Source organism: Anastrepha obliqua, chromosome 4 (assembly GCF_027943255.1).
Source record: "Anastrepha obliqua isolate idAnaObli1 chromosome 4, idAnaObli1_1.0, whole genome shotgun sequence".
In the NCBI taxonomy this organism is placed as follows: domain Eukaryota; kingdom Metazoa; phylum Arthropoda; class Insecta; order Diptera; family Tephritidae; genus Anastrepha; species Anastrepha obliqua.
Window position 1 is genome coordinate 82,588,025 of NC_072895.1, and position 15,992 is coordinate 82,604,016.

The window sequence follows — 15,992 nt, forward strand, 5'->3', positions numbered from 1 at the left end:
TGGCACACGTACAAAGAATGGCCAGTCTTTGCATCTGCGGGGCCCTCTGAACCACACCCACAGATGCACTAAATATTTTGCTTAACATTTTACCAATAGAGCAGTACGGTAAGCAAACAGCTGCCAAAGCAACTCTCAGACTAAGAGAAATCGGCCTACTCAGAACGAACCAAAGAGGACACCTCAGTTTTAGAACAATTCCCCTGCATTCCCAGCACAACGGATTTCTGTAAGACACTATATCTACACAGATGGCTCAAAACTGGACAACAAAGTAGGTGGAGGGGTCTACTCCGACAAACTCGGAGTATGCCAATCATTTCGCTTACCTGATCATTGCAGTGTATTTCAGGCGGAAGTCACTGCCATAAAAGAGGGACTTAAAGAAATAAAAACGAGAGTATTATCCACAAATGCAGTCTTCATTTACTCGGACAGTCAAGCAGCAATAGAAGCGCTGGAATCAAAAACGCACTCGTCAAAAACAGTTCTAGAATGTTTTAAACTACTAGATGACGTATCTAAGTGCTACAAGGTGCACCTTATCTGGGTACCAGGCCACAGGAACATCGCAGGAAATAAGGCGGATGAACTTGCAAGAACCGGTACAACGCTCGATCTCGAACCGGATAAGGCGCTGATACCCATGCCCATAGCCACTTGTAAATTACTTATAGACAGGGAAACCATCAAAAAGGTAAATACAAGCTGGCAAAACCTCACAACATGCGAACTAAGCAGACAGACATGGCCGAACTGGAACAGCGGTCGATCAAGATCTTGCTAAGATTCAACAGAGAATCTAGAAGAAAAATGATAGGTGTATTAACTGGTCATTGTTTAATAGGCAGCCACGCTGGAAGTTTAGGACTCCCTTACTTCAATTTCTGTAGAAGCTGTCTTTATACAGAAGAAGAGGAAACAGTCAGACACCTTTTATGTGAGTGTGAAAGCCTAGCGATGAGAAGGCTGCGCACTCTTGATACAGCATTTCTAACCGATGTAGCGGACATAGCCCATCTAAAACTAACGAAGCTCTGCTCGTTTATTAAAGCAACCGGATGGTTTGAAAAGGAACACGTAGAGTAAGGATAAGCTCCAGTGGTATCACAATGAACCTGCCGAAGGTCTAAGTGTGTCTTACGACAACCACCCTACCTACCTACCTACCATCATCGGTTTCACTTTTTTTTTAATTTCCTTGTTCAATTTTTGGCAAAAAAACTTTTTTTGTATATCGTAATATATTTTCGAACCTCTCCTCAGTTGTTTTCTTGTTTTTTATTAAAGCTGAAAACAATGAGATGTAAACTTAACAAGTTTTGAAGAATACTATAACTATGCAATTTTTTTATTGATGAAAACTTTGGTATGATGTTTTTAAATATAAATATATTTGGTTTTTTAACATTTTTATAAATTTTATTTATGTTTTTATCCTAACGTACGTACCTCCCTGCTTCCTAAACAAAAAAAAATTGTGGGAAAAGAATAATATTTTTGTTCAAAATTTGTAGAAATGAAAACTATTTTTTGTTTTTTTTTTTGAAACGCACCTCCCCATAATTTTTTTCTTTCTACTTTTATTAGAGCTGGGCGTAAGACATGTAAACTGAAAACATTTTCAACAAAATTAGTAATTTTAAAATTTATTTATTGATGGAAATTTTGGTATCAAATGTTTTAAAGTGAAATCTCTTCGTTTCTTTTCAACATTTTTATAACTGGTTGGTTTTTTGCTTTTTTACTATCTTTTGTTCAAAATTTTTGGGAAAAAAAACGTTTTCCGCCTTTTGAAAAGTACCTCCCACCAGTTTTTTTTTATTAAAGCTCAGCATAATGAGATTTAAACCAAAAAAGTTTGAAGAAAATTAGTAATTTTCAATTTTAATCCTTTTTTTAAATTCAAATATCTGCGGTTCTTTTCAACATTTTTAGTATAGCAAACCAGTGCAAGGTACAGTATATTTGCTTACAAATATACGTAGCGGCTAGCAAATAGACGTATGTGTAAGTAATATGCCAATACTTCTACGACGGCTGCGCTAGGTGAGTATTTGGCACTGATTTATTACTGGTTCGCTGTGCGCATTCGAATACAAAGCGGAAAGTTATGGGAATCCCGTTATGAAACCCATAGGGGTTATTATCTCAACCATTAATGAAAAAATAAAATCTCTTACAAGAAAAAAATAATTTTGTTTTCCAAAGAAATTTATTTTGAAAGTATGTCTTACTAAAGTAGTTTCAAAAATACTAAACATTTTTTTAATGTTAAAAAAAAAAAAATAGTTTCAATTAAAAAAAAAAAAATCTCTTGCAATATGCTTATTAGATGATAGTGAAGAAACAAAACGACTTAAAAGGCTTCACGTCCTTGATTTGCCTTTTAGAAATTAAGTATTTATGCTCATACATATGTGCATATGCACACCAGATATACTTGCCATAATTGTTAAGAAAACCAAAAATTGAATTAAAGTAATGCTGCAATGAAATATGATTTATATATATTTTTATATTCTGCTACTTGTAAAAATGTATCACATTTGCTGAATGTTAACATGGCAGATTGCAAATAAAGTAAGTAAAAAAAAAAAAAAAAATAAATAAAAAAAAAAAAAATATATATATATAAAAAAAATAAAAAAAATAAAAATAAAAAAAATCTGTACCAAATTTTTCAATCTCAAAACTTTTATTTTTTTTTTCAAAATTTTTTCACTTCACTTCTTATTAAACTCAAACCTACAAATAAACCAAATTTCAGGAAAATTCAATACCATATCCAAAGTACTTGGATCACTTGACCTGGAATCGCTCAATTTTTGCTACAAATCGAAGTAAAAATTTTCAAATATTTTTTATCATTCGTAATTCGGGCCACACATACTGTACGTAGCATTTATTCACATCTTATCTCATATTTTTCAGACAGTCTGAAATGACGCTCCCTTGGTGCAGACAGTATAATAATTCATACTTATTACCCAATTTCAGTATATGAAAAATATTTCTCTAAGAGTTTCAGTTACTTAAAACAAAAGCAAAAAAAAAAAAGAATCCATTTAATTTTGAACAAAGTTGACTGGCACAATCCGCAAATGAATGTGAGCTGCTTCACCTCAACACCTAAGCACTTAACTTAGGTACATACACACATACATACAAACAGGTATTGGCACGGATTAAGGTGTGTGCAGTGTGCGTGCTTGAGAGAATGCTGTTAGAGGGAAAAAATCAAATAAATCATGGTCACTAGACATTTCTCATACTCTTTTAAAAATTCTTGCACATCTTTCTGGCATTCTTACTTCTCACTGTCACACTGCTGAACTCAGCACAAGTGCTCTAATGCACCTTCCTACTTACACATAGATGATATGTGAATATCTGTCTATCTTTCATGGCGACTGACAGAAGGACTTTCCTGTCCTTGTGTGCATGCCTCAGGCTGTTTGTCAACAAAAAAGGGCAGTACTCTGCGTATTGCGGGTGTGTGTGTGTGTGTGTGTGGGTATTTACGTTTGGTTGTGTTTGTTCAGTTCTATGTAAACATATCATCACTTACAATTCAAGTCGAGTGTGACGGTGCTCGTAATTGGCGTCGTCAGATTGTTGTTGGACGCCTGACAGGTAAGTTGCATGTGCAGATTCTCACGATTCAGTTTGCCCAGCGTTAGAATATTGCCGACACGCCGATCTGACAGCGGGTGAGAGGATTGGTCGATCTCTTTGTTCCCATGCCACCAGGTTACCCTCGGTTGCGGTCGTCCTGTAGATAAATAAGAAAAAAGTAGAAAATCAGTTGAATGAGAGAGCTTGAACAAAAGTACTTGAGAGGACTGATGTGCACACACATACATACACGTATAAGTGTAGTAATCAAGCAAACAAGAAGTAAAAAAAAAAAAAACAAAACAAAAAATGAAATGAAAGGATAATGGTAAGATAAGAAAGTCAAAGGATTATGCGGGTGGAGGTGGAATAATTTAGTAGGAGATGGAAGAAATTGCAAATGAAAGTGCGAAAGAAAATTAGTTGCCAATGGATACCCATAAGGCAGTCTGGAATGAAAAGACAATGAAAGGGGATATGTGAAAGCTTAAGTGTTTTCTTTGTTTGCACTCGCCACACATTGCGGGCACTCAAGTGGAGTGACTTAAGCGAAAAAGTGAGAATGCTGCAGAAATGCGGGAATACGGGAATGCATTTGCTCCGGTAAATAAATTTTTCAATGGAACAGGTAAAATCCATATAATTTTTATTTACGCGTTGATTTCATTGTTGATTGACAGATATGTATATATAGGGTGTTTTGTTTCCGACCTCCAAATGTTTCAGGTTGCGTTCTACGCATCATTCCATTGCGTTGGGAACTTCAAAGTTGGGGTGCAACTCGAACCCCATTTTTATATTCACGCACTTATACACGCGGGTATTCCCATAACGGTTGTTTGTAATTGCGGGAGAGATATAAGCTATAAAAGTCTGAACCAGTCTCAAAAAGAGCGCTGGAAGTTTCAGAAAAAGTTGAAGTTGATACTTCTAGATATTTATTTTTTTGACTCTATATCTCCGCAGGTGGGCAATATAAAAAATTTTGTCTGGGACGGAATTTTGTTGACGGATAGATGCCTTAAAATGCCTGCATTTTATGCTTCTGCTTCTCCACGAAGTTGGTTATAATCGATCTTTATCATAAGTACAGTTAGTATTATAAATTTCACATTGCATCTAAATTGTAACAAGAATACAATAAGAAAACGGGAAAAAGTTAACGACAACGTAATAACTATCGAAATTGTGAGGCAGTTTTCGAAGCGATGTCAGGTAAATCGGCAAGTGAAGGCATCTTAGTGCACGAAAAAAAAAATCTTGTGAAATATAAATCGAAAAAATGTATACGCCTTTTGAAAGAAAAATTAAAAAAAAAATTCAACGAGTTTTAGTTTTTTTGGCTATAGAAGTTGCAATATTATAAGCAAATCTAAATATTGAGGGACAGAATAATTTGGGAAAATTAATTAATTCATTAATTAATTGAGATTAAATAATCAGTTAATCATGTAAAAAAATGTTATACCGACAGGTATAATAATTGGCGCTTACACCCTTTTTGGGTGTTTGGCCGAGCTTCTCCTCCTATTTGTGGCGTGCTTCTTGATATAGTTCCGACCGTTTAACTAATATATTTTAATCCATTAGAAGTCAAATAAATATGATTTTGGATTTACCTTTATTGATTAATTAAAATTAGGACAAAACAGCATAAAGTAAAAAAAAAAATATATATATATAATACTTCCTAGGAGATTACAGGCTTCCACTCAAATAAGTACCCTGACCATTTAAGTATGAAACTTTTGGAAACATACTTTTCCAACACACAGTGTTTATGGACACTTCTACTATTTCCAGCCCACTCTTGAACGACAAAGAATACAACGCCACTGTTTTATAATTTTAGTGAGATGGTGTCCAATTTCATCTTGCGGTAAACCTTGAACCACCGACTGCCGCGATTTTTTTTATACACTGCGTCGTACATATATAACATCGTACGATATGACGTCAAAACATGACTTGATCCATAGGTGCATTATTACTCATCACATGTAAACGACAGGAATTTGCATTAACCATGTCCACCCCTTTCACCATGGATAGCGATTCTTCTGCATCGGTCAATTCACTTGGATCAGGTGGTATGCTAACCATTTCAACTTCATCATCATCACTATCGTAGATATTGCCATCAGTAGCTTATTGACGCCATCTGTAGCTATTTTTAACTCAAAATGGTGGTCTGCTCATTATTAGGAATCAGCAGACAAAAACAATTACTGTCCTTAACTATTTGCAGCAAGATTTACATGGCTACAGTTTCGATTTTTTATTATAGCTATTTGTTTTGATATGTTTTGTATAGTGATTGAATGTGAAAATAAACGACTATGCAGTAATTATTATAATACTTAAAAAATGATTTGCATACCTGCCCAGTACTCATTTCGAATGAAGTTTTGATGAAATAAAACGTAATACCCCCGAAGTATTTATCTATAGCTTTGAACAGAATAATAATAATTTAAAAACAGGCATACTTTCGTCAATTATTTGAAATATAAAATCCACAAGTAGAGATATGGCTGTATTCAATTAAGTACGATGACTTCTAATGGGTTAATTATGTCTATATTGGTCCCCTTTGACTTGATATCAATATTGAAATATTTCTATGGTAGAGTTTGCAACTGTTGCTTAAAAGAACGACCAATCATAAGAAGTTTAATAATATATTTTCAAGCCAAAGATGTAACGAAATCTACTCCCAGTAATTGAGTCAGAAAGTCAGTCAGTCAGAAAATTCTGTTTCATTTTATTAAACAATAATTTAATTCGATAGGCCCCTGATCAATCAATATTACAGCTGGGATAAGTTCTACTTTGGAGAGTTTGGTCCTCGACTTATCGCAAAAAGAGTTAAAACGAAGACCAAGACAATTGTTTCAGCGACTGACTGAAAGAAAATCAAAAGACTGCATACCTAAAGAGACATTGAAATGCAGATGATTGTGAATAGACGAACCAAAAGGTATTGAGAATTTTTAAAACCTGTCAATCATTTCATACAGTTGTAACTATAATATTTACAAAACAATAATAAGACCCGTTTTGACGCAGGGAGGTGAGTCATGGGATGAACAAATCAATCAATCAAGGATGAACAAAATCTCTGAACTTTATAAAGGAGTCTAATGAAAAGTGTGTGATCCAATCCGGGTTGAGGATGGTTGTTATAGAATCAGGTACGAGGAGCTGCTGCGAATTTTCAAAGGGGAAATATCGTTAAGTTCAATCTCAACGACTCCAATTCTTAGGTCAAAAGTATGAGTGAAGAACGCCCCCAAAAATTATTCTTAAATTACAATGCACTAGCCATCAGCTGCAATGAAAGGCATAGGAAACTTTGGTTCAACGACGTCAACGGAGATGTCAAGAAACTAAAAAAACTAGAACTAGAGGTCTGCTGCCTTGAGAGAAGGCTAGTTGATGAAGCTAAAGTTCACCTCGAGCTGTAACGCTGCCGGATGATGATGATGATCTTAAGGGGCGAGCCTGGTTTATGAGGTCTAAAAATTGCATCTCTTTGTGATTTTAGTTTTTAAGGAAAAAATTAATTTAGCACTGCAAAGTTTTTTCTATCTTTTAATGAACATTTAAAAAGTATAAAAAATTTTGTTGAAAAAAATGTTTAACATAGAAATTAGTAGAGCGCTGCAATGCTGGAGTTTCCAACTGGCGTACAAGATACAGCTCGTAATTATTATCTAAAGCAAAAAATTCAAATGGATTTCTAATTATCATGATTTTTTATTCTAGATGAACTAAGAAAACTAAGAGAAATTCCAAAATTTCAACTTTTTGGAGGTTTTAAAGAAAAAAATTCACTTCAACTTGCTATAAAAATCTTGAAAATTTTTTTTTATCTATTTTGTTAATTCAAATAGAAGAGAATTTAATACTGAAGGGGACAACCTATGATTCATTTCAAAAGGTTAATTAGTTTTTTTTTCATTCATGTACGCCAATTCAAAGAAATCATAAAAATGAAAAGTCGAGAAAAGAAGATAAAGTTTGTACTATAGCTGTCCGGTCACAGCGTAAGTACCTAACGCTCGCCTACCTTTGGCTTTGCATCTACGGAAATATTGAGAATTAGGCTCTGTAACTTTATGTGAATATTCTGAAATATATTAGGAATCGCTTAAAACGAAAAAAAAAAAAATTGATTTTTTTGACCTTATAAACAGGGCTCCCCCCTTAATAAATACGAAGTACTTTTTAAGACTGCGACTCAAGCCCACAGCTTTTTCCACAACATAAAATTTCGAGAATTCTATATTAGGAAGGACCACAGCACCGTCAACAAAACAAGAATTATATTACAAAATATCAACGCGAATTTTGAGCCATTTTCTACATAAATTTTATGATGCCAAAACTGAATAGGCTATAAAATTGCATACCCAGAATTTGTTTTTTCTGTCTATAAAGTTTGAAATGGGCGAATCAAAATTTGTCGAATTTTTTAAAGTATTTTGCAAATTTTCAAACTTTGTGTTATATAGTTTTTATTATAGTATGAACTATATTTTTATAAAAAAAAATTAAAATTAAATAAGGAATATTTAAAGTGCTAAGATAGTGCAATATGACATAATTGGAGATGTGCATGTAGTAAAAATAGTTATGCATCTTTTATTTATTTGAACAAAAAACAAAAAAAATTGTATGTTATGCAGATGATGCCATATTAATTGCGGACTCTGAAGACAATTAGCAAAGATTACTACATAAGTTTGTAGTTACAGCCAAACAGTTTACTATGGAGGTCTCCAGAGAAAAAAGAAAAAGTTTAGTAATTAGTTGCCAAGAATGCAATCAGATGCAAACTTGAAATAGAAAGGACGATGATAGAGCAAGTTATGAAATTTAAATACCTGGGGATAGAAATATCCAGTAACCGCGACATTATTAAGGAAGTCGGAGAGAGAGATATATGCAGGGCGCACGTATTGCAGGTTGCATTAGGGATGTTGTATGGTGGAACAAATATATGACCACTGAAAGAAAGACACGTATATACAAGACTGTATATACAAGACCTATGGAGCCGAAGCACGAGCTGAAAACGCAAAAACAAAACAGCTACTGCGTACAGCTGAAATGCAAGTTCTACGATCCATCGTAGGAAAAACACGTCTTGACTGCATTAGAAACGAGGTCATTCGAGACGATACTGACGTTAATGACGTAGTGAAGTTTATAAGAACAAGAAGACGAGCTTGGAATGATCATGTTTCTAGAGCTAGTGATGACAGAATTATCCGAATAGCGAGGGACCATGTACCATAAGGAAAGCACGGACCTGGAAGACCACCAAAGAGATGGCACGAAAGCTGGATTTCGACATCAGCGGAAGGACAATAACATTTCGTCATTTTGAATTTTAATAATACTACATTCCGGAATGAAAAATTAGTTTAATGAAAAATCAGTAATGACCGATTCGCCGAAAACTATCGAATGAATGAAAATTGCGGAACTGTCAAATTACTGGATATCTTTCATTCGATAGTGCCTCTTACTATGCTACGGTAAGGTCAGTCAGGTTGCTTGTGTAAGACGACACTCGGTGGTTCTAAGTCCCATTGTGATACCTGCATTAGATTGCCATCCCCTAACTAATTTGCTTAAGCCATTTAGATCTTAAGAAGAACAGAGCTGTATCATTGGCACGTGCATTCCAATGATGTGCTTTGTTATAGTGATTTAGAATCAATGACTGAATAATAAATAATAAAAAATTGTATAGAAGCCGCAAAAAAAATAAAAATGGCCATCATAGCCTATCAACGTCAATCAGTTCCTATTATAGAACCCTATACGCGAGAAAAGTGTGCGATTTTAGTTATGCCTGTGTGCGTGTATTTTTCTTGAAAGTCATTAACGGTTGACATAAGTTTTCCTTCGTTGCGGCGTAAAATCGACTGTCACTTAAGCGCACACATATGTACATACATATCTACTTCTTTATTTGCAGAAATTTGTGTATTCACTTAAATATGCTGATATATAGTAGGTACTCGTGTCGGTACAGTTATTTGCACGTGAGTGCCTATTTGTGCCAACAGCAAGCAAATGTATTTGAATATTAATGTTCAACTGCAATATGCCAGGCCTGCCGCCTACCCCGCAACCGCACATAAGCATAGTTGAGCTCAGTAATTATTTACACGTTTACGCACACGAACATCGTGCCGTACATGGAATGTGGCAGAGCTTGGCAATCACTAAGGAATGATAATGTTGTTATGTATGTATATGTGCACATATGCATGTATGTGTGTCTGCGCATATGCCAACTCTCTGCTGTGCTGCTCTCCCTTTCCACTGTAGGCTGGCGGTTGCCGCCAATTTAACGAAATGTACTTTCAGGTAATAAATAATTCCCTCGGTTGGCGCGCTGCTGCTATCGCATATTAAAATGATGTTAAAGTTACGTATACGCCACCGGCCCCCACACCCACACCACGATTTGACGTGACTTTGAAAAACATTGCTGGCAAGTGAGGCGGCTGTGTGTTATGTAGTTTATTATACTTAGTAGTGTTAAGATTTAATTTTATAATTGTAGACACGCTCAAGTGACATTTGAAACATTGCCCACATCTTTTTTCAACATCTGTTTTTATAATGGATAAAAATGCTTGTAAATACCAAATTCATTTGAGAATTACTGTATGTACATTGAAACTTGAAGTACATACAAGTGTTGCGAAGCGGAATGGCAGAACGCTGTGCGGCAAAATGAGTAGAGTAGAGTAAAAATTCATATCACGCGACTATAGCACATGGATTTAATTATAGCGCCATATAAATTCTCTTCATATGAGTTCTATTAATTATGCGATTTTATTTATTTTTAGTACTCGTATTAGTTCCTTTGAGGGACTATTTGTAAAGGTGTGTTCACAAGTAATGGAAGGAGAATGCATGGATTTGGGAATTTCGGCAATTTGCTGGCATATCAGCAAAGTGACTAAGATTTATGCAGAGATTTAGAGGACAATTTCATTAGTGGCTTTTATTAATAGCTACAAATCAACAAGGGAGGCAGCGATTACTAAAGTATCCGATGCTATTGAGGGCTACCTATGTTTGGTCATCATTAAAGGACTCAGTCACTTAGTGCTGGCAGTTTCTCAAGGAAGTATTTTAGGTCCCCTATTTTTTTATTGATGTATTTCTCAATTACTTCTTTCGATGATCTAAAAATAGTTTCTAATTTTAATAAATCGATTGCAGCAGTGAGTCTTCAAATTGATTTAGATGCATTGTCACTTTTGTGTTAGAAGCCACGTTTTCATTAAACAGGAAGAAATACTTTTACATCACTTTTTTAAGATATAAAATATTTTTAAATTATCTTACATATTTTTGACTATGTTGAAAAAATTAAGGATCTAGGTGTTATTTTTGACTCTCGCTTTTTATTTAATAATCCCACAAACTTTTTTTAATTGAGTCTTATTTAGTTTTAGGTTTTAGCCGAATGGGTTGGTGCGTGAGTACCATTCGGAATTCACAGAGAGATCATTGGTTCGAATCTCGGTGAAACACCAAAACTAAGAAAAACATTTTTCTAACAGCGGTCGGCCCTCGGCAGGCAATGGCAAACCTCCGAGTGTATTTCTGTCATGAAATAGCCCCTCATAAAAATATCTGCCGTTCGGAGTCGGCTTGAAACTGTAGGTCCCTCCATTTTGTGGAACAACATCAACTCGCACACCATAAATAGGAGGAGGAGCTCGGCCAAGCACCTAACAGAAGTGTACGCGCCAATTATTTATTTATTTTTTTATTGACAGAATGGAGCATTTTCAAATGCGTTTGTAAAATTTCACTGCGTCGTCCACAATTATTTGGTACTGTCTCTTCATATCTCGCCTGCTTTTAACCAATCTTAAATTTTTAGAATAAAGAAGTTTGATTCTTTCTCTCTTCTTTATATAAAAATTTCTAAAGGAGTAATCGATTGTCATACTATAATTTTCTTGCACTTTTGAGGGCTTCATCTAAGTACTACACATACCTTCTATCGGCTTGCGCTCTTTGCGAATTTAATTAGATCCCCAATTCGGTCTTGTAAGATTTCTATTTTTCTAAAGATGTATTTTTTCCTTTATTATATTCTTCTTTTCGATTAGCCAATATTTTTATATATTTTTTTATTTACTTGATATACTTAAAATTTAATTTATAATTAACAGCTTTAAGTATTCAGTAAGAATTTGTATTTCGTTGACTTTATGAACTAATTTAAACAAAACCAATAAATTTTATTTAATTAAATCTTGGTATAAGAATAAGTTTCCGTCCTTTCTTAGTAAAATAAAATAATACTTGATATTATGTGAAGTATGTGCCATTGAAAGGCACAGCTTTACTCAATCTTTCAGGCAGGATACGGATTGACTCGGTCAATTCATTGAGCCAGTTTGTGATGCGCTCGTATGAAGGGAACCACTCTCCAATAAGGGCTGAATGCATTGATTGGAACAGATGAAATGCAAAGGTGCAATGTCTGGGGAATACGGCGGATGGGGCAATTCGAATTCAGTCCCTCTAAGTATTTCTGGACCGATTTAGCAGCATACGACCTGGCGTTGCCATGCAGCAAAATCAGTTTGTCATGTCTACCGTCCCATTCCGGCCGCTTTTCTTTAAGAGCTCGATTCAAATGCATTATCTGCAGTCGATAACGATCGCCAGTAATGGGTTTAGATATTTTAAGGAGTTCATAGTAGAAGACACGCTTCTGATTCCACCAGATGAGCAACATAACATTTGAAGCATGAATATTTTTTTCTCTGTCGATAGGCCTGATTCACCTGGCGGGCTCCAACTTTTGTGATGCTTAGGGTTGTCAAAATAGATCAATTTTTCATTGAAAGTGACGATGCGATTCAGAAAACCTTTTCTTTTCTGCCGTTCAAGAAGCATCTCACACGTCACCAAACGTCTCTCAATATCTCTCTCCCATCCAATAATTGTTGTAGTTGAGTATCTTCGAATTTTTTCGGTGCCCCTTCGCGATTTTTATCACTCACGGTAGCGGACAATCAAGACCACATCATCCGCGTAAGCTAAGCTTTGGCGAAATCACAACATTCGAAGACCATGTCGAAAGCGACTATAAATAAGAGCGGAGAGAGAGTCAAGCCCTGCTTAACACCGAAAATTGTCTAAAAAGGTTAGCTCAGCTGTCCGGCGTGGAGTACCATGGTGGTGGCTCCGTTGTGTGAGCATTTTACTATGTTGGCTTTGTTGACTTTGGTGGCATACCGTGCGCTTCCACTGCATCAAAGGCTTTAATATAGTCAATACAACATACGAACAGCTTAGCGTTAAGCTTGCCAGACTGTTTAATGATAATGCGCATTGTACTGATATGATCGCTGCACGAGTGATTACGGCGAAAGCCGGCTTGGGTTTTTGCATCAAGTGCTTCTACAACTCGAGGAAGTATAACGAGATTAAAAACTTTAGTTATAGCTGGTAAGATCGATAATCTGAGCCAGTTGGATTGTTTCTGTTTGCTACCTTTTTTAGGAATCTTTACAATTACTGATTGTTTCCACTCTGTTGGCAGGTGTTCCTCTGCCCAAATTCGTAGAAACAATGGAAGGAGTATACCGGCCATATGGTGATGTGGCATTCTAAGAAGTTATCCTGGAATTCCATCGATTCTGGCGTGTTTACCTGGTTTTGATAGTTTAATAACGGTGCATACTTCGTCTGCATTAGGGCAGTCAGAGCTGATGCGTCTCGCTTTGAACATAAAGAAATTATCCAAAATACCTTTCGCGACAACCAAAAATTTTCGCAATAGTGAAACTAAAAATTTAAATTTTATTTTTAATATCACAGTTAACTCAGCTTTGTTAGATACATTCAATTTTTCGTTGAGAAAATTACTTTGTTCTTAACATTTAAAAAGGAAATGTTTTCGGGTTTCCTCTGCTCTCATCTGAAATATGTTATTTTTGCTTGGAGATCTTAGACTGAACTTCCCATTGCAAGAATAAAATGGTTGCAGAAAGCATTTATAACATTTTCTATTTGTTAACTTTGAAAATTTGTAACTCTCGAAAGTTTACATGACCAACTTTCTGATTTTCTTTTAGTGCAATATTTCCACTGTGAAATGGAGAGTTTGGGTCCCAATGGTTGAGTTCATCACACAGTTTGAGTGCCACATTAAGAATTAATTATGCATTTTTTTTCAGCAAGTATTACATATTTATTTTGCGTGGAAGGTAAAGTAAATTTGTAATTCCCTGAAGGAGATTAAATTAACTTTCTGCCATTTATTTCCACACATGTTCGAATTTTATGACATTTTCCGTGCACTCCTCATACCGCAGCAGTCCCTGGCATTAAATTTTAATTAAAATTAGCTCTTATATAAATAATTTCCCATTTGAGTATGGCATTTGGTTTTTATTACAGTATAACCAACATCGCTTTGATGGACTAGCAAATGCAATTAATTACCTCCAAATAAAATACATCTCCTCCCACTCTGAATATGCAGCACGTTTGACTTTCATAAAATATTCAACTATTGCAAATACGTATGTACATTTGTATATGTAAATGTGCCATGCAGAGAAATCCAAATGAGATGCGCTCTAATGAGTAAAGCTCAAAGGGAATTTTTATCTCTCTTTTCCATGTGTAGAATATTGGATATATTTAAATATAAATTTTCCGTAAGAATTTTGGTATTAGAAAACTCATTTTTATGATCACTTCTTGAACATTTCAGTAGAAATTTTATTCTCTAAAAATCCCATTACTTTTATTTCAAGAATTTCCAAATTCCAATATTTCCAAAGCCAAGGCTTCTTCGATACAATAGTTCTGTAATACAGCCAAGAAGCTAACGATAATCCTTCACTTATACAAACTTCCTATAAGGCATTAAATGACTGCTGTATTCGTACTCTTCAAGCTTATCTACTCTGTCCAGCCTTTCTTGCTAGTTATGTTCAACTTTAAATGTACCGCAAAATCAGCAGTGTTGTTTAGGTTATAGAGGTTCTCTTGACAGTTGGTTCTATGTTAACGGGAGAAGCCGGGCCTAAATGCCTCCAGGGACGGTCACTTCAGCAGCGATCCACGAAATTTATAGAGGAATTTTTATGCGGTTATGTATAACAAAAACGTTAGATTATAAAATTGAATAAAAACTTAGAATACTTTTAAGATAAAAACCCTAAAAAAAAATATTCCAAAAAATGTTATGGGCCATCTTTAAAAATGTATATTCGCTTAGCCTGAATTCATAAGCTGCTTTTACAAAATTTACACAGAGGACTATTTCAGCGCTCAAAAAAATTATCCCCAGTCCTATCTCTACAATTAGCAAATGCAGTGCAAAGAATTTGTAACTAAATGGCCCAGATTCTCAAGGAAGTGGTTTCGCAGTAATCGAAAGTGCATTGTGACACTCCATTCTTTCCCTACTGACCTTTACAGCTCATACAGGAATCATTAAGCGGGACTCCAAATCTGGCGTATATAGTTCAGAAAGAATTTGGTATTAGCGTGAAATGTCATTTGCTCATTTTTAATAGCCTGCTCTTATGCTTCTGAAAGCAGGAAGCTCGGAAAAATGCTTTTAATATTCAAGAAAGTAATTTTTTTCTTCTTTTTAACTCAAAGCGAAAAAGAACAAATTGACATTTTGACCTCAGTGGGACTTTGAAATCGCCAAATTGCCAAAAAGTTTAGACGAAATCCAAATGTTGTGGGTCTTTATGTGAAACAAGGTGCCTCTTATGGTACGAACTGCAAAGGCAAAACTGCGATGGCTTTAACACCGAAGGAAGCCCGCTAAATAATTTCATCAAATTCAGCACTTTCAAAAGCAAATATTTAATAAATAGCAATTGTTGCAGCTAACAAATGCACTGTTCGAAGGGCTCTTCTAGAAGCGCCACATTTGAAGCAGAAAAAATTACAGCAAAAAAAAAAACCTTTGAATAAATTTCGCAAAGAACGCCGCTTTGATTTTGTTAGACACCATCACCACCACATGGCTTGGTGTTCTGTTACAAATAACGAAGCCGGTGAAAAAATTAGTATTTAGTGAGGAAAGTTTAATCTGGATGAGCCGGAAGGATACAATTACTATTTCCATGACTTAAGAAAGGAGCAAAGTGAGTCGACATCACAGCCGGAAAGGTGATGTTATGATATGGGGCGCAATATCGTACTTTTGCGCGTTCAAATTGAAAATCGTAGACTGCAAAATGACGGAATCATCATCGTTTTCCGAGATTCGTAAAACTTTTGGTCCTATTAATTGAATCTTTGAACAGGATAATGCAGCTGTTCACTTGGATTTCGTCCCA

At 35.2% G+C, this 15,992-nt stretch overlaps 1 protein-coding gene across 1 annotated transcript in view; it reads right to left on the bottom strand.

The window, feature by feature from the left end:
• Positions 1-15,992, bottom strand: part of LOC129244248 (hemicentin-1) — a 216,812-nt gene that overhangs the window by 152,896 nt on the left and 47,924 nt on the right. Inside the window, exon 6 of the mRNA XM_054881864.1 lies at positions 3,572-3,775. Coding sequence (XP_054737839.1) covers positions 3,572-3,775 — 204 coding nt within the window. The remainder of the gene's footprint in view (positions 1-3,571; positions 3,776-15,992) is intronic.